The sequence below is a fragment of the Bidens hawaiensis genome, unplaced genomic scaffold (genome assembly GCF_021521415.1).
Source record: "Bidens hawaiensis isolate Kalapana, Puna unplaced genomic scaffold, B.hawaiensis_p1.1 tig00006520_1, whole genome shotgun sequence".
Taxonomy (NCBI): domain Eukaryota; kingdom Viridiplantae; phylum Streptophyta; class Magnoliopsida; order Asterales; family Asteraceae; genus Bidens; species Bidens hawaiensis.
In genome coordinates, this window is record NW_027491437.1 from 694,855 (window position 1) to 719,558 (window position 24,704).

Consider the following 24,704-nt stretch of genomic DNA (forward strand, 5'->3'; position numbering starts at 1 on the left):
CCTGTTTTTAATATATATCAAGGATAACAAATGGGCAAATCGGTTTGTTCAAATGGGTCAAGTGTCTTGTAAATGATGGTTGATTTTATTGGACACTACATGTAATTTGTAAATGCACTCGAAAACAAACTTCAATTGGATGTAAGTGACTTGTAATTGGAAATCTGATTTAATTAATAACATTTAGCGAGTGAGTTAGCAACATCAAAGTTTTGAAACGGTGAGGGTTTGTTTAGCGTCAATTAGGTAATGTACACTATGATCTTAAAAGGTTAGTATTATAAGAATTTAGCATCAATTAAGAAATTAGTATATGAAAATTAAATGTAAACAAGGTTTTTCACAATCCCACATCAACTTAGAAAAATATAAAGATAAAAGGACTCCATATATAAAATGTTTAATTGTATTGCCTAGGTTTTGTTTGTGGCAAGGGGCCTGGTAATAAAATGAATGCTTGGGGCCTAATGGATTTTCATTATAATCTATAAAAAAGTTATAACTACTAGGCTGTTTTTGAGTGGGGGTCTATACCCCCCTTGGACCTAAAATAAATTCGTCAATGGAAGTTTCCCTACGCAATACAGTCTTCTTTTTATAGAATTTGAAACAACTAGAGAGAGGTGTCGTATGCGAAGGAGAGGAGGAAGAAGGAGATCGTGCGACCACATGTATATAATTTCACCGACGCCAGAGTTAATGATAGATGAGAGAGAAGAGTAAAAGAGATAGATGATAAAAGAGCAAACGTTGAGACACACTACCACCCAACCATCACCACCGGCGTCCCAAGACCTCACGGTCTGGCATCGCTTCCGGCTACGCAAGTTCAAAATTCGGTCCATACCATATAGTCTTATGGGGATAACTTGGTCAAGGGGACAAAAGCTAGATCTTGAATATGAAAATGGGCATTTAGGGTATTTTCGTTATAATAAATATCCTACATCAACTATTGTGGTCGGTGTGTGTGTCCCGCCGCCTTTTTCATATGCTAACCACCTTCTAGCCCTCAACTTTCATCAACTCAGACAATTGAACTCCGTATCTTTTTAATACAACTCTCAAAAATCATCCTTCATCAACTATGTTACTTTTTAGCATGATAAATCATTAAGTTACATTAATTATAAGTTCTAAACAGAATAACCCAAGTTTCGAATATGGTAACACATTAGTAAATACTTTTGCACTACTACACAACGACTCTTAATTGTCTGCCAGACACGAAGCCGGACGGCAACTTGTAATTCAATACATGGCTTCATTAAAAAAATCAACAACTTGTAATTCAATACATGGCTTCATTAAAAAAATCAACAACTTGTAATTCAATACATGGCTTCATTAAAAAAATCAAAGCCGTTGGCAACTTGGCATGACTCACAATTTTATATAGAAAATTAATGCCATAGCTTATATAAAACAAGTAATTAAAAGAAGTATCTGAAATTGATAATTAAAATTCAACACATTTGCAACAAACATTCATTTCTTAAACAAAAATAGCTAGAAAATAAAAAAATTGATAATCAAAACTGCAACAAATCTTCCAAATTAATCTGGGCAAAAAAACAAAACTAAACAGCAATAATCTGAAACAAGATCTCAATCCGTAGTAAAAAAACACAATGGTGTAACCAATTCAAAACCAACCACATGGTACAGCCATCAAGATAGGATGAAACTTAAGTACGAACAGGAGGCGGCCCACCGGCACCGACACCAGCACGAGGAGCTTGACCTGTCTTTGGAGCATCATCCTGTAATATCAACATATAAATATAAAAGTTGTTTAAAAGATTAAAACAAATATAATAAAATATTTGTAATCTCATAACCAACGAACTCAACGTCAGTGACGCATTCGAAGCAGTAAGGCAGCTTATGCTCAATTATGTAATAATGAACAAACATAAACATAACTTTTCGTTCATTTATTTAAACAAGTGAACACGAAAACGTCTAATTTGTCAATTTACGGCAGTAAATGTTCATTTATGTACATTAACTAGCGTTTGTCCGTCATGTACTCAATGTTTGGCACACTACAATTTGGTCTAGTTTTATTAAATGAAAGCATCACACCTTACAATTCAGTCTAGATTTATAACTTTTTAGGGCCAGCAAATTGATATAACAACGTTTACTCAGTTATGTTCATTTATATGCATTCATCTATGTTCAGCCATAGTCGTTCGTTTATGTTTGGTAATGTCCGTGAACCATTCGTTTATACTATTAAATTATTAATGAATGAACACGAACACGTTCATTTTCTTAACAAACGGACAAGAACAAGAAAACTAAGTTCATTTAATTGTTCGCACCAGGTTATTTGTCCGGCTAGAGTTAAATAAACATCTCCGTTCGTATTCGACCGATTCGCTTACAGGACTGATAACTTTTAACTTTGACTAGTCAATAATAAATCGATAACTACTAAAAAATGCGTATATGTTTGAAACATGATAACAAAATCTACAAGACAGATAAAAAACATACCCTTGGGCGAGCAAAACGCTTTGGGGGCTCACGGTTCCTCCTGTCAGTCCGTGACCGGACCCTAACAACCTTATTGTGAATTGCACATGAAACACAGTATTGCAATTTCAAATACAACTTGGGAAGTGTGTACTCTGAAACAATAAAAAACACAGTTAATCAGAACAAAATTAATAATACTAATTAACATACACCAAAAGCAAGTGTTTATGACATACGATCAAATGCACAAGCTTCTTGAACATCTCTAACAGCAGCTTGTTCCACAATGTTCCTCACATTAAATCTCTTAATTGCCTTGTCCTGAACAATAATTAAAAGCAACGTTTAACAAAGTTACCCAATAAAATTTATTATCCATATTTGACTTGATTTCATAATAAATGAGCGTATAACTGTCCATTTCGGTTTTTACAGTCCACCAAAACCCAAACTATGTAAAAGTAATGTGTTGACTTGATTCCATAATGAATGAGCATATAACAGTCCGTTTCAGTTTTTCCAGTCCACCAAAACCGAAAACCAAATTATGAATAAGGAATTAACATTTGACTTGAGTTCACAATAAATGAGTATATAAAGGTTCGTTTCGATTATTCCTATCCACCAAAACCAAAAACCAAAATTCGGTTATTCCCAAATCATCCACCAAAACCGATGACCAAAATCAGTTCGGCTAGTTTTTGTCGGTTTTTGGTATGGTCGGTTAATTTCGGCTAGTAACCAAAACTAGACTTGGGCTAGAAATTCTGCTGAGAAATACACAAAAGGAAACTACAAACAATTGAGATCGAGATATAAAATATGATATACATGAAATGAAAGTATAAAAGCTAAAATTATACTTAAACATTAATCTTACTAATATATTAAAGCAAGATGATTCTCTCAACATGTCCTTATTCTAGCCTATCCACATAGGATTCCATGTAATCACATTTCTATATCAATAATTTCCACATATTCATAATTATTTTTAATCCACTAAATTAAAATAAGCATTCCAATTTAATTCAATTAATTCTACAATTAAATCTATTTATTCAAATTAATGCAATTAACTCCATGATTAAGTCTATTTATTCCAATTAATAACCACCTTGTCAATGATTTAATTTACTCTTGAGGAAAGAAGAAGAGCTGGTGAATGGTGATCAAACCGAATGTTATTTAAGTTTTATTTATTTATTTTTTAAGAAATGACATGAAAAATGCTATAAAAATATAGATATCTCTGAAAATTATTTATAAAAAACACTCTAAAAGAAAAAAAGAAAAAAACGTTCTTTAGAACAATTAGGAACATTTAAAAAAAATTAAATAAAGCTGTTTACAAAGAGATTTTTAAAAACTTAATGTGATACAGTTTAAAGTTGGTATGTATTTGTAAACTTAGTTTTCAATTAATATTACAAAATCTTTTACTAATATGTGTTTTTTATTTTTTTTTCAGATCTAATGGTTCATTTATGTTATATTATTTCTTATTCATTACATTGTTTATTTATAAAGAATTTTTTTTTTATGTTATAGATATAGTTTAACATCTTTTGTACATCTAAGGGTAAAAAACTTATGTCAAATATTTATGTTGACTGAATGCGTAGTTTATATTTTATATTGTTTGTTGATATGTTTTCCATCTGTGTGTAACACGGGTTATTATCCTAGTATTTAATTAATTCTGCTCAGTTCATTTCGCTCAACCAAATACACAAAAAATCATTAACCAATTTCCAGTTAATTCAGTTTTCAATTAATTTCGGTTCAGTTTCGTCAATTTTGGTTATTGCACATCCCTACTTAATATTGTTATACCAAAACCATACAAATTTCATAAAAACAATCTCGAAACAGAAAATGAACACCAAACAATGCTTAATTCAGCCTTAAAAAGACAAATAACACAGATCTAGAATTAAACCAAATCAGTCCAATAATATAAACAAATCTGAATCAAACCAAATTAATTGACATATTAAATCACTAATCATACAAGTCATCATCATCATCATCATAATAATAATAAAATAAACCTTAGGGCAACACTTTCCGCAGTTGGAACAGCGAATGAACTTGACGTGTCCGCGTCCGTGCTTATTGCTTGAAAGTCTGTAATAAAATAAATAAATATATATATATATATGTGTGTGTGTGTGTGTGTGTGTGTGTGAGAAAACAGATTGAAAAGTAATGAAATCGTGGATTAACGAACCATTTTGTGATCCTTGATGCTTCTGTTCTGGCGGTAGGGTTTGGTTGAATGGAATGGTTTCGTTTTTTAATTTAGGCTTTTCATAATGGGCCACGTGTTTTACAACTGGGTTCATAGTTGGCCCAAAGTAGTCTTGCTAGAGGTAAAGAAAACCGGTTTGTGCCCCAACCCAACCGAAAGCTTCATAAAACAGGTTTGGACCTGACCCGATGCGAAGACAAAAAGGTGGGGGAGTTTTTCAAAACTGGTTCCAACTCAAAATCTGACTGGTTCATGAGGCTGAGCATTATTGTCTCTAGCCTGATTATCAACTTGATTTGGTTTGGGCCAAACAAGTTTTAACCAAACATTGACTAACCCGGATTGGTTTATTACCATTCACTCGAGAATAGGGGAAATGGACTGAGAGTGTACGCAAGGGTAGCTCAACCATTTTAAGGGTCTAAAGGGAAAACATTTAGAGGTTATTTACAAAAAGATGGTTCGTACTTTCAAAATCCATTTTCTTGAGATGTAAAAACATGAAAAAATCAAGTTGGGATGACGTGAGGATTTGAACCTTCCCCCCCCCCCCCCCCAAAAAAAATGAGCAGAAAAATAGTATTGCCACTCTACTTGTGTTTTGTGTTAATATTTTGGATTTAGAGCATGTTTGGAATTGAGTTTGAAAAATGTTTATTGACTTATTGGTGTTTTCAAAAAGCCAATAAATTAAAATGTGTTTGACAATCACAAAAAACTTTTTTATTTTAGTTTTTTGAAAAGATTAAAAAACAGTTTTTCAAAATGGCTTTTGAAAAAGCCATATACATTTTTCAAACTCAATCCCAAGCATGCTCTTAATATCTAGTGATGTTTGAGGACCCTCTCCTGTTTTATCTTTCGATGGTATTATCCCCTGTACCAAAAAACCGATGCAAACACCACAGTTGCACGTTTTTTAACAATTGTGGAACAACAATTTAACACCAAAGTGAAAAGCGTTCAAACCGATTGGGGAGGGGAGTTTCGTAACTTTTCTCCCTTCTTCACGAAACTTGGAATTATTTGGATGGATAGTTAAACGGGTGTCAGATGATGATTTCGGTTTGGGTCAAACACGGGATGGTTAGAGGTCAAACAAAGGGAAACCAGGAATGCACAAATTGATCGGCGTATCTTTTTTTAGTTGTTTGTTTGATTAATTATATATCCGGGTTTTTATTAATTTATTGTTTGTGTCACTCTTTTAAAAAAATTATATGGGCCAATTTCTAAGTGATTAAATTAATTGGGTCGCTATATAACCATAGGATAAGTTATCTTACAAAGGAAGACAAAAATGAGAAGGATAAGAAGGATTTATAGCCACGCAAAAAAAATCCTCCAAAAAAAATTAAAAATAAATCAATAAAAAATCATAACTCAAAATTTAACAAAAAAAGTAAAAATACAAAAACGTTTCCATCGTCTTCCTCGTTCTAAAAAAAAGACACAATGTTAAGTGAAAAAGACCATTGTGTTTTTTTGTTTATCATTGTGCTTTGTGTTTATTTTCGCCAATGATTGTGTCTTTTTTCCTTGACATTGTATTTTTTTTTCTTGATATTGTGTTATATTAGTCAACATTGTGTTATATTTTGTTCGGCATTGTGGTATATTTTGCGATTTATTATGTCTTTTTTTAGTTATAATTGTCTCTTTTGTTCATTTTCGTCATTGTGTCTTTTCGGAGGGTTTTTTTTTTTGGAACGAGAATGACAATGGAAACATTTTTGGTTTTTAAACTTTTTCGTTTTTTATTTATATTTTGAGTTATGGTTTTTTTAATTAATTTTTTGGAATTTTTTTTGAGGGGTTTTTTGTGTGACCACAAATCCTTCTCACACTTCTCATTTTTGTCTCCCTTTGTATTTTAACTTCCCCCCCCCCTGTATGTGTATATATATATATATATATATATATAAAATAAAAAAGTGGGTTTTTACGAAACCTTCCTTTATTTATAATTAACAAGGAGTCTTTAAAGTGCCACATGGCAATTCTTATTATTGTTTAATTATTTTAAATTCAAAACTCAATATCTTTTCTTTTATTTTAAATTAACAATGAGTCTTCAAAGTAGCACATGACAAGTGGGTTTTCCATCAAATTCTCTTTTTTATTTTTTACCAAATTTCTTCAAAGTGTCACATAGCATTTCTTAATTATTTTTAATTACTTTAATTCAATTTCAAAATCAAACTTACGATGCGTATCATATTCAGAATTTTTTTTATCCTAATTCACATGTTCTAACCCTAGCAATCACTATCTACCTATTACATTGAAATTCATCAGTATTCAAAGTAACTATCAAACCTTTGTAATCAGATTCACATATTCAATTGTTTCACCTTCACAGATTCAACCGGGTTAACATCTTCAATCGGAGTCAATCGATTCACCTACACATATTCAATTGGATTCAATCGATTCACAGGTTCAATCGATCAATCTTCTTAATGGGATTCATTTAATGCGAATCATGTAATCTGATTCACGTAGTTGATTTATATGTAATCCGTTGTCTCTCAATTGAAACTCTAATTCTATGATCATTATATAACATCAATATTTTACTTAGAGATATATTACAAACAAAATAAAGCATGCCATCAGTTATCGATAAGTATTATTTAAATAAAGACATATTATCTTTAAAAACACACACTAAAATATCCAAAAGCAAGTTAATATAGTACGAGATTCAATGTTTAATAGATTAAAGAGTAAATGTCTTCGAATATGCAATGCTTGAATTACTTTTATTCTTAGTTGATTGTTTTCGAAGAACTGTGGACTTTTTATTGTTTTTAAGGTGATGATGTATTCTACATTTAGCAATACTACCTTGCGAATATCTCTATCTAATATTACTGATGATATATTTCTCTAAACTCTTATTTTTATTATTGATTACACAATAGTTATTTATCTATTTAGTAAAATTATCATATTTAATTTTTTATTTTTTTATATAGGTATCACCAATGAGACTACACAACAAATAACACAACAAAGATTGACCACAAATTACAAGTTTCATTTTTTTAACTTGCCATGTTACTATCACTATTATATTACATTATATATTTTTTTTTAAGTTTAACTATCTTAAAGGAAAACCGAAGGATAAGAAAAATGGGATGTGATAACAAAAAGAAGAACCCCTTCCAAATATCTTACCAGTTTGCACATCATAATGCAACTTTATATCACTATTAATATGCAGTTAATTGTAAGTAATTTTAAATGATCGGTTTGGGTTCATGTTTAGTTCAAAATAGTTGTAAGTAATTTTATTGAAATTTAATTCATATACATCAAAATTTTTTGATACATATGTTGCGATGACTGTAAACCAAAGTCAAGAAAATATTTAGAGAACTGTAATTTATATGTTTACTTAAAGTAGATAATTGTTTAGATAATATGAACCCATTATCTATCTTATTATGTGTATGTGTGTGTTTTTATTTTGTTTTATTATATTTTTTGACCAACCCGTGTGTCACATGGGTTCTAACCTAGTATGTATATATATATATATATATATGGGTGAGATCTAGTGAAAACTCCTATTAAAGAAAATAACTTAAAAACTCCTAAAAAACTATTTTTAACTTTTTTTTAAAAATTTTTTGAAGTTTTTTTTTTCCATTATTCTTATATCTTGTTATTGGTTCCAAAAAAAAAAAAAAAACTTGTCGGTAACCTCGTTGGTATAGTGCGCATGTGTAATAGTGTGCATTGCATATATGCAAAAGTGTCTTGTATTGCATAGAATACATCACTATTGTATATATGCAATATAAGACTAATACACATATCGTTGAAAATACACATGGGCATCCATTGAAAGATCAGAAGATCCCCAAAATAGATAAAATGCCTCAATGTACATCTTGTTCTCTTGGGAAATTAATTACAAGGCCTTCGCCATTAAAAGTTGATAAAGAGTCATCGATGTTTCTTGAAAGAATTCAAGGTGACATATGCGGACCAATTCATTCACCGAGTGGACCATTCAGATACTTCATGGTCTTAATAGACGCATCCAGCAGATGGTCTTATGTCTCTTTATTATCGACTCGTAATGTCGCTTTTGCAAAATTTCTTGCTCAAATTATTAAATTACGTTCACATTTTCCCGATTATACCATTAAAAGAGTAAGGCTTGATAATGCGGGATAATTTACATCGCATTCTTTCGATGATTATTGCATGTCTGTGGGGATTGCTGTTGAACACCACGTTACTCACGTGCACACGCAAAATGGTTTAGCTGAGTCGTTGATCAAACACCTACAACTGATAGCTAGACCATTAATAATGAGGACAAAACTCCCTGTTTCTATTTGGGGTCACGCAATTCTGCATGCTGGATCATTAACTCATCTGAGACCAAGTGCAAATCATAAATACTCTCCCATACAACTTGTTTCCGGCAATGAGCTAAACATTTCCCACCTTAGAATTTTTAGGTGTGCTGTGTATGTTCCTATTGCACCACTACAACGCACAAAAACGGGTCCTCAAAGAAGGTCGGAAATATATGTTGGATATGAAACGTCTTCCATCATAAGATATCTTGAACCTTTAACAGGTGATGTATTTACAACACGTTTTGTTGATTGCCATTTTAACGAGGCAATATTCCCGGTATTAGGGGAGAAATGAAAAAGCAAGAAAATGATATATCATGGTGTGTGCCATCATTGTTACACCTAGACCCAAGGTCAAAACAAAGTGAGACAAAGGTTCAAAAGATAATACATCTACAAGAAATTGCAAATCAGTTACCTGATGCATTTACTGATACAAACAGGGTCACTAAATCTCATATACCAGCTAATGCTCCAGCTCGAGTTGAGATTCCAAGTAAGCAAAACCATGATAATGCACCGCATGAATCCCAAAAACGTTTAAAACGTGGGAGGCCACTTGGTTTAAAGGATAAAAATCCTCGAAGAATAAAAGATTCTGAAAAGGATAAGGATACTGACCATAAAGAAAGAAAAAATGGAAAAACTTTCCCTCAGAAAGAGGTAAACGAAATAACCTTCCCTCAGGAAGAAATAAATGATTCTAACAAAGAGTTGCCAATCAACTATGGTCAAACACATGTAATGTGGGATCGATATGAAATGGAAAATATTGATGATATATTTTCTTATTCCGTGGCAAGTGATATCATGGAAGAAAATGATGACCCTGAACCAAAATCTGTAGATGATTGTCAAAACAGACAAGATTTGAACAAATGAAAAGATGCCATGCAAGCTGAATTAAATTCACTAAATAATCGAAAGGTTTTTGGACCTATTTTCATAACACCAAAGTCAATAAAACCTGTAGTATATAAATGGGTTTTGTGAGAAAAGTAATGAGAAAAATGAAGTTACAAGATATAAAGCTAGACTTATAGCTCAAGGTTTTTCTCAAATGCCAGGAAATGACTATGAAGAAACGTATTCTCCTGTTATGGATGCTATTACGTTTAGATATTTAATCAGCTTGGCAGTTTCTAAAAATTTAGAAATGCGTCTTATGGATGTTGTTACAGCTTACTTATATGTATCACTTGATAGTGATATCTATATGAAAATTCCAGAATGATTTAAAATGCCTAAAGCGTTATGCTCAAAGCCCAAAGAAATGTGTTCAATCAAATTACAAAGATCTTTATATGGGTTAAAACAATCTGGAAGAATGTGGTACAATCGTCTGAGTGATTATCTTATAAGCAAAGGCTATACAAATAATCTTATTTGTCCATGTGTTTTTATTAATAAGACAACATCAGGATTTGTGATCGTAGCTATATATATTGATGATCTAAATATAATTGGGTCGCATAACGAAATCCATGAAACGATCATTCATTTAAAGAAATAATTTTAAATGAAAAACCTTGGAAAAACCAAATATTGTCTTGGTTTGCAGATTGAGTATATGAATAATGGAATACTTGTCCACCAGTCGAATTATATTGAAAAGCTCTTAAAACATTTCAATATGGACAAGGCAGATCCTTTAAGTACCCCAATGATTGTTAGATCACTCAATGCCAACAATGATCCATTCATTCCTTGTGAATAAAACGAGGAGGTTCTTGGTCTAGAAGTACCATACCTCAGTGCAATTGGAGCGATTATGTATCTTACTAACTGTATGAGACCTGACATTTCTTTTGCAGTTAATTTGTTGGCAATATTCAGTTTATCCCCTACTAAATGACATTGGAATGACATTAAACATATTTTTCGGTATCTAAAAGGAACTGTTGATTTAGGTTTATTTTATTCTAATGACTCAAAAGAAGGGTTAGTTGGTTATGCAGATGCATATTTATTAATTCCCCATGAGGCAAAATCTCAAACTGGATACGTGTTTAAGAATGGAGGAACTGCAATTTCATGGCGCTCTCAGAAACAAACACTCGTTGCAATATTTTCAAATCATGCTGAAGTCATTTCACTACATGAAGATTCTAGAGAGTGTGTTTGGTTAAGATCTATGACACAACTCATAGTAACCTCTTGTGGACTAGAGAAAGAAGCAAGTCCAACATCAATCTACGAAGACAATTCAAGTTGTGTCTCACAAATGAAAGAAAGGTATAACAAAACTGGCAGAACAAAACATATACCTCCAAGAGTCTTCTCATATACTCAAGACCTTATCAAAGACAAACATGTTGAAATAAGATATGTCCAATCTAGCAACAATTCAGTTGATTTTTTCACAAAGGCACTCCCTACAATGACTTTCAGTGAACATGTTCATGATATTTGCATGCGACATGTACAAACAATGTAACGACCTACAACTTGAGGGGGAGCTATATACTGCACTTTTTTTCTCTTAGCTAAAGTTTTTTCCCACTGGGTTTTCTTTGGCAAGGTTTTTAATGAGGCAGTAATTCAAGATCCCGAAATTTGAAAATGTTTCATCCAAGGGGGAGTGTTATCAACGTTTTATCCATGTGAATTGATGGAAATATTTACATGTGAATTGATGAAAAATTTTTCAACCCAATTAATTACCTATGTCCCCTAAGACTATCCGGTATGGACTTCGATTTGCCGCTGAAAGGCTGATGTGGCAGTTGGGGTCGGCGGCAAACACCACCCCTCTCATATTGGTGCCGCTCAGCGGCAAGGAAATCGTGGAATTTCCCCCGACCAAATGACCGCCCGAATCCTCCCTTGCACCATTATTCAACCGTTTTTTTGGTTGTTGATTTTTCTTTTTAAAATAACCAGAAGGAAAATAGAATAGAAGAAGATGATAGATAGATAGATAGAGAAGGGGAGCATGTTCTAAAGAGGAAGATAGCATCTGACTAATTTAGGGTTTTGAGTTTGAAGTCAAGTTATTAGGCCATTTAGAAGCCCAACTTTTTTTTTAAACGGCCCAATTAATCAAATTCTTTTATTTAAATGCTATATATATTTTATTTCATTAAGCTTTTATTTCAATAACTAAATTAGTTTAGCATGAATATTCTTTTTTTTTTCAAACTGAATTTAGCAATTAGTTTTATTTAAATGGTAATGTTTTTATTAATTTTAGTTATAAATGTAGTTTTATTTATATTTAATTCTTAATTCTATATATATATATATATATATATATATATATATATATATAGGATCAGGATCATGTGAGAACTTTTTGGGAATTGAGAATTATGAGAACCATTTTGGACCACAAAAAAAACCCAAAAATAAAAAAAATCATAAAACAAAAAAAACACAAAAATAAAAAAAGTAAAAAAACCAAAGTTCTTATTTATTATCCCGGTTTCTAAAAATAAAAAATAAAATAAAAAAATTATCGGTTTAGATAAATTACACATATACATATATGTATAATATGTACATATATGTACACACATGTTTTTTTCCTATACACATATGTATAATTTAAGGTAAATGATAATGTACATATGTGTACATTACATAACTAGAGATTAAATGAAAGTATACATATGTGTATGGGTATAATACAAATTAAAAAGAAAAAAAAGTCGGTTTTTTTATTATACATATAGGGGAAGGTTCATGTACATTTTAGTATTAACATGAGAACGTAAAAAATAATGCCAATTTATAAAAAAATGAGAACGTAACAAACAATACCAACTACAATACCAATCTACATAAACAATTATTTATAATAACAAAGAAAAAAACCAAAAAATTACAACAAAAGAATCAAAATTAAGAACAAAATAATAACAGCAAATACTTATATCAGCAAAAGAAAAAATCTAATAATAACAAAAAAATATAAATAAGCAAATACTTATAACGTGTCATAATCGAAAATTAGCAAATACGAACAAAAAAATAATAACAAACACTTATAAAAATAAACCTATTAATAACAGCAAATTGGTTCTCACTGTTTTCACGTTAAGAATAAAATGTATTTGATCCTGTTTCTATACATATATGTATAATATGTACACACATGTTTTTTCCTATACATATATGTATAATTTAAGGTAAATGATAATGTACATATGTGTATATTACTTAACTAGAGATTAAATGAAAGTATACATATGTGTATAGGTATAATACGAATTAAAAAAAAAAAATTTCGTTTTTTTAATGAAACCGGAATGAAATATAATAATTTTGGTTTTTTTACTTTTTTAAAATTTTCGGTTTTGTTTGTTTTATAATTTTTTTAATATTTTTTAGAGGGTTTTTTTAGTGGTCCAAAATGGTTCTCAAAGTTCTCAATTTGTCAATGGTTCTCTTAGGATCCTTACCATATATATATTATTTTATTTGGAAATGAGAGAAGTGGTGAATTGGTAAAATGGTGACCATTTCCATGGTATTATAGAAGAGAGTGGGGTAAAGTGAGACATGAGATGACGCTGAGATGCCACTGTAAATTAAGAAGCAAAATGACATGTACACCTCATAGTCTAAATATAGTGATTATAAAGTGTATATATATATCTACCATGTGTAACAATAAAAACACACATAATCAAAAGTTAATGATTATATATATCCCCCATTTTTTTTTGTTTTTTTTATCATTTTCAAGTTTAAAGAATACATTCATATAATGTTGTTATAATTTACATAACATGACTTACATTGATTCTCATGAATCATGATTCTCAATTTCTACTCGGTTTTGTTTGAATCATTACTCTATATGTAATATCTATCATACATTCATATATTTTATTAGTGTGAAAAGTGATATCGTAAAATCTAAATGTTTGCAATCATGGAGCTTATACTTTTTGCTAGTATTTGAACTTTTTATGTGATGTTCTAGAAGCAACCACATGCATGCATCAGCTTAAAGAACATACAGGGACAATCATGTAAAATTACAAGTTTTGCGTTATCACATTGTAAAGGTATTTATGATATGTTTGAAATCGATCAACGACTTACATTAATTATTCATTTGGTGGAAGGCTACAAAATTGATGGGTTTATTTATTTATTTTTTCTTTTTAACAACTAAATACTACACTAACTTTTCAAGAAAAAAAAAATTACACTATAAAGCAATGTTTTAAAAACCGGTACGTACCGAACGGTTGGACCGGATTTTCGTAAAGTAACCATTATTTTTGGACGGTTTGTTAGAACATTGTACCGCTGTTTTTTTTAAATACAGGTTTAAATAGGTAAACCGGTTTTAAATCCAACAGATTTTTTATATTTTTGCGGCCCATATTTTTTAGAAATGACTTTTAACATAGCGGATAGAATTGAAACGAGTAAAATTGGTGAACGACAATTCGCTCAATCAATCAATTTTGTATCATGCAAATCCAATGTTTGTTTGTTTACACCTTTTGTAATTGAGTAATTTCGTATACAAAGCACAAAGTTTCTATCTCACCTGACCATTGTTCTTGTGTGATATTTGGTTCAAGTTTGATGCTTGTTAATGTACTTTTGGGTTACTTTTAAAGTTAAAATTGCATTTATATGGAACTACAAGGTAAATTCTTTAACCCGGTTGAGCCTCTCGGTACATTCCGGTTCAACCGGTTGTATTATTTTTGAACTAAATCCGATACGAGTAAAATATTGGTTTTTAAAACATTTTGCTATACAGTCCAAACTTTTAACTTCATCCAATTGGACCTAACACTTTAACTAACATTTATATTTAAAATCGGTCTGTTGCAGTAACATGTTATAAAATAAATAATATATTTTTCACTTATTGTTATTATTTTGAACGAAGTTGTAAGCATAAAACTTATTCCAACGTAATGATATGCCCATATACCAGAACTATATGTCGTTATACCAGATATAAGAGTGTACACCGTTTGTGACGACTGACGTGATAAGGGAGCAAGAGTTTAAATTTTAATGAGTCTAGCTACACATTGACTGCTTGATATAGCACGCTAAAAGCTTGAACTAAGCCGAGCATAAATTAACTTTATGAGCTCGAGTAGGCTTACACACCAATTACTTATATAACTATTATTTAATGTATTAAGTTTATATTATGTATATATATTAAAAACCAACATTTATTTCTCTCACTAATTTTACTATTAAACTTTCAATAATATTCATACAACTAATTTCACTATTCATCAAATTTTTAATAATAGCCACACAATATATAGTATGATTATCAATCACACACGTATTACATTGTCTGCTATTGTTGAAACTGCTTATGATTAATGACTACCGGTAGACAGACGCTCCCTGCACTGCAACGCTCGAGTTAAAAAACTTGTTTATATAAAAAAGTAATATAGAAAGAAAGATAAAAGTAATTAAATAGTGATATATTATGTTATATATAACGTTTTATAACCATACAAATAATAAGAAAATAAGTACACACATAAATTAATAAATAAATACAAAGAGCTGACTTTGTATCAAACACAAGCTTTAGTAATAAAGCTTTTACTAAAGCTTGAAACGCGACATACACTCGCTCGATAGCTCATACGTAGGACCGATATAACAGGTCAGACACGACAAGACATAATTACCTATGATGCTAGACACGAACATGACACGTCATGCTAGTATTTTCAAATACGAACTTGCTTATAAACGGGTTACACGACACAATCCATTCAAAAACATGATAGAGTTGAAGATCAACAATATGCTTATCGGCTTGGGTTTAAATACTGTTTATCGAGTATCGACTAAATTTGAAGGCCATAAGAGGCTAAGAGTGTGCACAACTAAAATAAAGTATTTATTTTATTTAAAAAAAATAAAATAAATAGGTCATTATTAGGTGCTTAACTTGTTTAGATGCAAATTTAAACATGCTTTAAAACATGTCAACCTATTTAAAACATAAAGTTTGTTAATTTGAAACCCAAACTTATTTAACTCCATGTCGTTTATGTGATGTTAATAGCTTCTTATCAACCCTTGTCAATACTATTGATAAACCAAATTACAAAAAAAATCAACATCAATAAGTCTAGTTTAAGGAAACGAATACGAAAAGTAAAAGAAAACTTTCAAAATAATAATAATAATCCCGAATTCCTCGTCACCTGTCCAAACTCCAAATATAATAATAATACTTATTTAAGATTCTTAACACACACAACAACAACAATAATAATATCCCCAGTTATAAACTCTTGATAATCCATGTCAAACAAACCCTTATAATACTGTCTGTCGTGCATGCATGCTTTAGATTTAGACCTTCTTCCTCTTTCTTTCTCTCTCTTTCAACGCTTCGTCAATTCAACTTCACCGCCGTCACCGCACCGTCACCTCCGCCGTCACCGCCGTTAACTCAATTCCCTCACCGTTGCACACGTATGTCTTGCATGCTTTCCGTACACTTCTTTCAACAGTTTTCAACTTCACCAATTCGATTCAATTAAACGTTTTCTTTACGATTCGAACTTCGATCCATCTGGGTATTCAATATTTGATCTGGGTTTTGACCCGTTACCCTAATCAGGTATTTAAAGCTTCGATTTTTACCATTTTAGGGTTTAATTTGGGGTTTTTTGCAGGTGGGTCAATGTCGTTGGTGCCGGTGAAGAGTTGTATGAATGGATTGTGCGGTACGACCACCACGGCTCAGTGGAAAAGAGGGTGGCCCATGAAAGTCGGTGGTGTGGCTACACTCTGCTACACCTGTGGGTATGATATTTTTCTTTATTCCGATTTTACCCTTTACTGTTTTATGAGTTTAGTCATTTGCAAATTGTGGTGTTAGAATTACCCTGTTTTTATTTTTACCGAATTTGTTCAAAAATGTGTTCTTTAATGTAAAATTTATGATTTTTTTGGTTCAAGAAAATGGAAAGACTGCAAGAATGAGATAATTGTATATGTGCTTTCATAATTTGTGTCAAATCGGTTGTATATGGACAGAATTTGTTCAAAAAATGTTATATTTATGTAAAATTTATGATTTTTATTTTTTAGTTTCAAGAAAATGAAAAGACTGCAAGAATGAGATAATTGTATATATATTTTTTCATAATTTGGGTCGAATCGATTGTATTCGTAGACGACACCCAGTTTATATGCACAGAATTTGTTCAAAAATGTGTTTTTATGTAAAATTTATGATTTTTTTGGTTCAAGAAAATGAAAAGACTGCAAGAATGAGATAATTGTATATATATTTTCATAATTTGTGTCGAATCTATTGTTTTTATAGACAACAGTGATATAATATTGGTATTTGATTACTTTACAAAATTTAAGAAATACTCAATTTTTGCAAGATATATGATTATTTTATGAAAACGCGGCAAGAATGAGCTAATTGAATAGATTTTTTCACAATTTGGTGTCTAAGTTTCATAATTTGTAAAAAAATATTCAATTTTTGCAAGATATATGATAATTTTGCAAAAATTAAGGTATAGACAAGCGTGATTGATTGTTTTTGCATCTACATTGTATTTGCATAGTGATTAGTTTTTGTTTAGACTATGTGTAGTGGCTCAACTAAAAAGTGAAAAACTCCCCGCCACGTAGGTATGTGGGCTTTCATTATCTTTTTCATCAAAAACGCGTAATGGCTTGAGTAACAACATAATTTTAATCTTTATTATTATTATTTTTTTAATAAAAAGGTGAGTGGGTTGAATTTTGATTGTGGCAATGTGGCCCCACACATTTGAGCCCTTATCCCGTCAATGCTGCGGCGCCCAAAGGGGCTCCAGTCCCTTAACGCCCTTATTTAACTTTGGTTGTAATCATGTTGGTGAGGTGGCAAGGGCGCCACCCAACAACACTCGGTCTTATGGCAGTTGGGTTGTCATTTGTGGCAGAAAGCTAAAAACGACTCGATATATTTAGTTACCTATATTGATGCCATTAAACAAGTCTTGTTGATGTTATCTTTTCTAGCTTTATAATATCTATTTGAAGGTGACATTTTCTTGGTTGGTAACTTGGTATGATGTTTTTATGGTTTTGCTTTGTAAATGAACCATTGATACGTACTGCAATAATGAGAAAAGGGCTTTATATGACAAAAGATGTTGAAATAGTTGTTTTTTTAAAACATATACAGTTTGTCCATGATTGTTCTTTGTTACAAGCAAGAATAATATAAATTTCTTCAAAAATGAGAAAAATTAGACCTTTTTTTCCGATTTTACCCTTCACTCTTTATCAAATTTACAAATTGACAGATTCAGATATTAGAATTCCCAGTTTATATTTACAGACATCTATATTTACAGAATTTGTTCCATATTGCTATTATTATGCAAAATTTATGATTTCTTGTGTTTCAAGAAAATGAAAACACTGAAACCATGAGATAACTGTAAATATATTTTCACAATTTGCCATGAATACATATATATTATTGGCATCTAAGTTTCATAAATTGTCAAAAAGTACTCAAGTTTTGCAAGATATATGATTATACTTACAAAAATTTAGGTATTGAAGAAGTGCTATTGATTGCTTCTGTGTCTACTTTGTATTCGCAACATGTATTGTTTTTGATATTTGTGGCAGAAAGCGAAAAGTCACTTAATATATTTAATTACCTATAGCTTGATGATATCTATGTGAGGGTGACATTTTCTTGGTTGCTATGATATTTTCATGGTTTTGCTTTGTAAATGGACCACTGATACTGCAATAACGATAAAACAGGCTCTGTATGACAAAAGATGTCGAAGTCACAAGAAGTTGTTTTGCAAAACATATAGAATTTGTCCATGATTGTTCATTTTCCCTCGCAAAGATGAGCAAATTGGAGAAAACTTGAAGGATGAGATGGTTACTTTGTATTCACATTTTCATGTTTTGTTTAAAAATTAAAATCTTATATATAATTCAAAAATAATGATATTTTTTAGGCTTATTTGCAGGTTGGTTTGTCGCTAAAAACTAAATGATTTAACTATTATAAATACTTTGACCAAGACTATGGTCTTCTTGATATTTACAATTACACATTCATAATTTCTAACTGCAGGTTGACCCTTTCGTCTATGTTCTTGGTTTGTATGGATCTTTTGCTATGAAGACACAATATGTAGCAATACACAGCTTTAGTGCATGAGATACCCTCGAACATGTTTAATTAGTTTTTAACACATATTAAAATGTGTAGGATAATAGATGGCTGATGTTTACAAAAGCCATATTTTAACAACAATATATTAATATTCTGAATAATTTTATCTTGGAGGCTGTATGTATTAAAATTTATAAGTACTTTTAGGACCTGTTTGACCCATTTGACCTGTTTGAGATAGAACGTAACCAAAGCGACCTGCAAGTGAGTGTGCAGAAGCTACATTTATGAATTACATACATATTTTGAAACTTCATAAATAATCGTCACATTTGTGTCAGAATATATATTATTGCAAAACCTGTGACTTCTTGTTTTTTCATATATGATATTTTTTGTGGATTTTAATTTGTTATATATTTTATGTGGAATGCAGAACTGAATATGATCATGTACGCTACTGTGAGCGATTCCACCTTAACGAATCGGGTTGGAGAGAATGCAAATATTGTGAAAAGGTAATTTAAGTCTCTAAACATTAAATACCAACTTCCTTTTTATTCACCAATATATATAGTGTTTCAATAATAATCAAGAGTTTTTTTATTGCAGCCTGTTCATTGTGGATGCATTGTTGCAAGAAATCTTCATGAATGCCTTGATTCGGGAGGAATATCGTGTATAAATTGCATAAGAACCCATCCCTTAAAACAGGTATTGTATAATTTATATAAAGTTCCCGTTAAATCAATATCAAACACGATTTGTCCTTTATATAATTTGTATCTATTATTTCAGTTGATTAACGACATTCCAAACAGTACCTCTCGGTTTCCCGGCACTTGGCTTCCTTCTATATTTGCCAACCGAACGAGTAACATCACACCGTTAATAAAAGGATTAGATAAACACCAATTCACATCTTCAAATCCTCCTAAAGATTTTATCACCCGCTGCACTTCTGGAAACGATAACGTGCCAACTTTCAAAAGCCCATTACCATTATCGTTAACCGCCGAGCCCAATCATAACAACCAAATTTTTGGGTCAAACTTGCTTCATGAACAACGGTCCCAACAATCCTTGGGCTTTTCTGCACTCCCAACATCTAATGTGGTTACAGAAGAAAAGACACCTTCTTTTGAAACAGAGCCGAGATCACGCCAGACGGTGATTAATCAGTTGAAAATAAAGTCAAAGTCACACAGAGGGTCGATTTCGGTTTTGGATAATCGAGTTGGTAGACCTCCCGGTGAAGGCCGGGCCCGCGCTCAATTGCTTCCAAGGTATCAGCCAAAGATGACTGATCAGGAATTATCTAAAATACATGGAGAGTATCCTTTTATATATATATATATATTATTCTTTTATTTTTTTCGTTTTGTACATAAAAGTTTTGAGTTAATTACCTCCAAGTTGCAAGTTTGGTCCTTAACGTGATCTAATAGTGTCAGCTCCAACTGCACACTTACTCCACTATTTGAGAAGATTTTGAGTGCAAGTGATGCAGGCCGAATTGGTCGTTTAGTCTTGCCAAAGGCGTGTGCTGAAGTGGGTTGACCTTTTGTTTTGTTTGATGTGTTTTTCTCTTATCACGTGCTTTCAATTTTTGATGATTAAATTTTGGCGCAGACGTTTTTCCCGCCTATTAATCAGTCAGAAGGTGTCCTGTTAAAGATCCAGGATATAAAAGGGAAAGAATGGATATGCCAGTTCAGATTTTGGCCCAATAATAATAGCCGAATGTATGTTCTAGAAGGTATCACCTTGTGCATACAAGATATGCAGTTGCAAGCTGGGGACACAGGTACCCTTTCATAAACCATGTGGGTTTGGTTTGACCGCAACACTATTTATCCGTATATATGTGTTCATATATATCCATATATAATATGTACACACACACACACACACTGTGACACACATATAGGTGAGGTTCATTTCAGAACATTATATAATTGCGAGAACAAAAGGCACACCCCTAAATCGTTCAAATATTTTATTAATAGCTCATATTTTTATACAAATGTTACATACAAATGTCTATGTTATGTACATAGAAACTATTAAATTAATTTGTTCACGTTTTTTTTTAACTTTTAAATGTTTATCTACACTTGACTTGCACATGTGTAGGTTTTATAAATAAGCAAAATTTGTTTCATATATATAAACATTGCATTCCAACCATTTTTTTATATTATAAAAACTTTTTAGATTGAAAAAAATGAATGTATTATGTTGTTCTTCAAGTTCCTGCAAAAAGGTGTGAATTTTTTATAGCCCTCCCCTATATAGCGTGTGTATGTGCATGTGCGGACGTGCATGTAACATGATTTAGAAGATTTATGCATTAAAAGAGTACTTGTGATTTTTGACCCATTTTGCACAAATGATCCCATTTTTTTTAAATTTACACGTTTGACCCGTTAGAGTTAAAAGTGAACCCGAATCATCAAATTGTTTCTTAGTGAATTGGTCGAAATCTTCATTTATTTGCATTATGAGGTCTTACTTACACATTTTAGGATAATATTTTGTCTTCAAATTTATCATTATATATAATTTTTTGCAGTGATATTTAGTCGGTTAGATCCAGGAGATAAACTTGTAATAGGGTGTCGAAAGGCAGCAGTTTCTGCAGACGCATCGGCTCTTTCTAATCCTGTTAATGGTGACAATGGAAACTTGCCAACAGTAGGTTTTATTGTTTCTCTTTATTTATATTTTTGGTCTTTATAATTCACTTTTGTTTATTAAAGTTCTTTCTTTTTTTTTTTGGAAAAGATTGTTGAGAATGAAGGCCCCAGTAACTGGGATTCAGTGGTGTCATCAGAGAAAAAAAGGACACGAAACATCGGGTCGAAAAGCAAGAGGCTGCACATGAACAGTGAAGATGCCTTGGAGCTCAAGTTAACTTGGGAAGATGCACAAGAGTATCTCCGTCCACCTGTTTCTAAACCGACTGTTGTCATTATAGAGAACTGTGAATTGGAAGAATATGATGTGAGTGCTTGATATCAATGTGGGAAGATCGGCTCATTAGGGGAGTTGAGTAATGGGTTGAACGGGTTCAGTCAAAACAGATAGTTTTTGTACGATTCAGTTTTCATAGACCTAAAACATTTCTTGTCTAAAAAGTTTACCATTTTTGTTTTATAAACAATTTGTGTTCTAAATATCATTACAAGAAATAATCTTTTTTGAAATAGACTGTTTTAGCAGGCTTATGATTTGAAAGTACAATGCGGGAGACTTTCAACTCATTTGACTCATTTTTAATTTTTTTTTTTAACTTTATATTTACCAGTTTGGTTCTTTAGAGTTAAAAGGAAAAGATAACATAATCTGAACTGACTTATCATAAGCACACGTGCGACATCTGCTTTGGGCTAATCGTGTGTGGTATCATTCAGGAACCGCCGGTTTTTGGCAAGAAGACCATATTCACAACTAATGAAGCCCAGTAAGGATTCCTTAAATATCTTTCTTTTTTTTTATAATTTATGCAATGTTGAAAAATATTAAAAGGTATTTTAAAATTTAGTTGGTATTAACCCATGTTGAAGGTCTTACAGTTGACTCCAAAAGTCAAATGTGCATACTTTTAATTTCAATCTTTATCTTGTGAAATTGTTTAATCATATCATAATTCATAAGTCATTACTTCAGCTTTATAATTTTTAAAACTCAACATTGAGTTATTGAGGACCCTTTTCATTTTGATTGAGGTCAAACTTGCTTATAAGCATGTTGACTTATGCATTTTTTCCAATCAAATCATTTTTCTTACAGTTCATTATTGTTTAGGCTACAAGAACAATGGGTTCAATGTGACAGTTGCTCCAAATGGCGGAAGATACCCTCAGATGTTATTGTTTCTTCCAAATGGACATGCTCTGATAATATTTCCGATCCGGACAGGTATATTTTTCTATGTTACTAGGATAAGTAGAGGTGGGTCCCATGAAATAGGTCATATAGATTATTTTTTATTTCGTGCCAGGTGTTTGTGTGCGTTTCCCGAGGAGAAAGACGTCAAACGTGTGTACAAAGTCATGAAATCTAGCAAAGGTACGAATCCTTAATTTGAATTCGAGTATAATTCCATCGTTCTAAAACCTTTCTGATTTAACTGTAATTTTTTTTTGCAGAATATAAGAAACAAAAAGTTACAAAAGATTCTGAGACCAAACAAGAAGGGCCCACGGGGTTGGATACATTAGCCACAATGGCAGTGTTAGGTGAAAACGGTGCTGAACGTAACGAACCTACCACAAAACACCCTCGCCACCGGCCCGGCTGCAGTTGTATCGTGTGCATCCAACCGCCAAGTGGAAAAGGAAAACACAAACCAAGCTGCATTTGCAACGTGTGCGCTACAGTTAAGCGTCGTTTCAAAACGATGATGATGCGCAAGAAAAAACGGTTGGCTGATCAAGGGAGACAAACTAACCAGAACACACAGGTCCCGGTTGTCAACCAGCCTGAAACTGGGCCTGGACCTGTACTCGGACCAGGGTTGGATCTGAATTGTAACCCAGCTGAAGAACAACAGATGATGCTACCTGAAGCTGTTACTGCTTCTAGCATCGCTCCAGAATGGCGTAATGTGCTTGCATGACTTGTACCCGATGGTACAAGTGATGTTAAAGACAAACCCCTGCAGACAAACAACAAGGTCGTTGAAGGTGGTTTATATCGGCTATGTTCGCAAATCAGTTTTCCTCCGTTTTTATATATATTTGTTTACTTTCCGTTTCAACCCCTATAGTTCTAGAGATTAAATGGAATTAGGATATATCGGCTTTTTATTTTGCGCTATAGCATGTGTAAGATCGCGAATGTGTGACTGGATTGCGTGGTGTTGGTGGAGTCTGGCTGTGGCTTTTACCATTTATATAATGAATCTATATATATGTGTTTGAAATGCGATGATTTTGCTATTGCGGATGGTGCTCTTTGTGCTTGTGGATGATTAATAACTTATAGCTTATTTAGTAATATTAGTAAAGTTGTCCAAAAGGTAGGAGGCTGGTTTGCCTTGAGCCATAGCTGTTCATTAGCTGAGGCTTGAGCTCGATAACATACAGTCGGCATGGCGAGCCGAGTGCTGATATGCTGCCTTTGTTCGTGTGGGGGCTAATTAGGACCCTTAGTATGATTATGAGGTGGTTGAAAATTTACTTTTTAATTTGGGGTGTTATTATCTCTAGTAATGAAAGCATAGGGGTCATTCATGCCAAGTTATCAACCATTGGGGTTGTTATCATGCGAGGTTTGTTCTTGATAGGAAAATCGGTTTCATGTTAAATCTATGGATGAATTGTGTAAGTATGCGTTTATTTCGGTTAGAGCATTCACAATAGGAACACCATGTTAAACTTGGAAGTGGGTATCGAAAACAAAGTGAATGATGTAACTTTCTATATCCCTCGATTAAGGGATTAGAAGA

At 32.0% G+C, this 24,704-nt stretch overlaps 2 protein-coding genes across 2 annotated transcripts; one reads left to right on the forward strand and one right to left on the reverse strand.

Moving 5' to 3' along the window:
- Positions 1 to 1,659: 1,659 nt before the first annotated feature.
- LOC143632685 (small ribosomal subunit protein eS26x-like) lies at positions 1,660 to 14,643 on the reverse strand. Its single transcript, XM_077101141.1, has 5 exons — positions 14,636 to 14,643; positions 4,542 to 4,617; positions 2,724 to 2,808; positions 2,506 to 2,639; positions 1,660 to 1,763 (listed from the first exon to the last, which is right to left on the reverse strand). The coding sequence occupies exons 1-5, from the start codon at positions 14,641 to 14,643 to the stop codon at positions 1,689 to 1,691; spliced, it is 378 nt and encodes a 125-aa protein (XP_076957256.1). The 3' UTR covers positions 1,660 to 1,688.
- A 2,131-nt stretch (positions 14,644 to 16,774) lies between these two features.
- LOC143632634 (B3 domain-containing transcription repressor VAL1-like) lies at positions 16,775 to 23,944 on the forward strand. The gene is made up of 12 exons (XM_077101101.1): positions 16,775 to 16,896; positions 19,686 to 19,767; positions 19,862 to 19,963; positions 20,048 to 20,583; positions 20,698 to 20,800; positions 20,882 to 21,056; positions 21,825 to 21,946; positions 22,037 to 22,255; positions 22,666 to 22,715; positions 23,060 to 23,173; positions 23,256 to 23,323; positions 23,404 to 23,944. Exons 1-12 carry the CDS (start codon positions 16,775 to 16,777, stop codon positions 23,871 to 23,873), a joined length of 2,163 nt encoding a protein of 720 aa, XP_076957216.1. The 3' UTR covers positions 23,874 to 23,944.
- Positions 23,945 to 24,704: the final 760 nt, after the last annotated feature.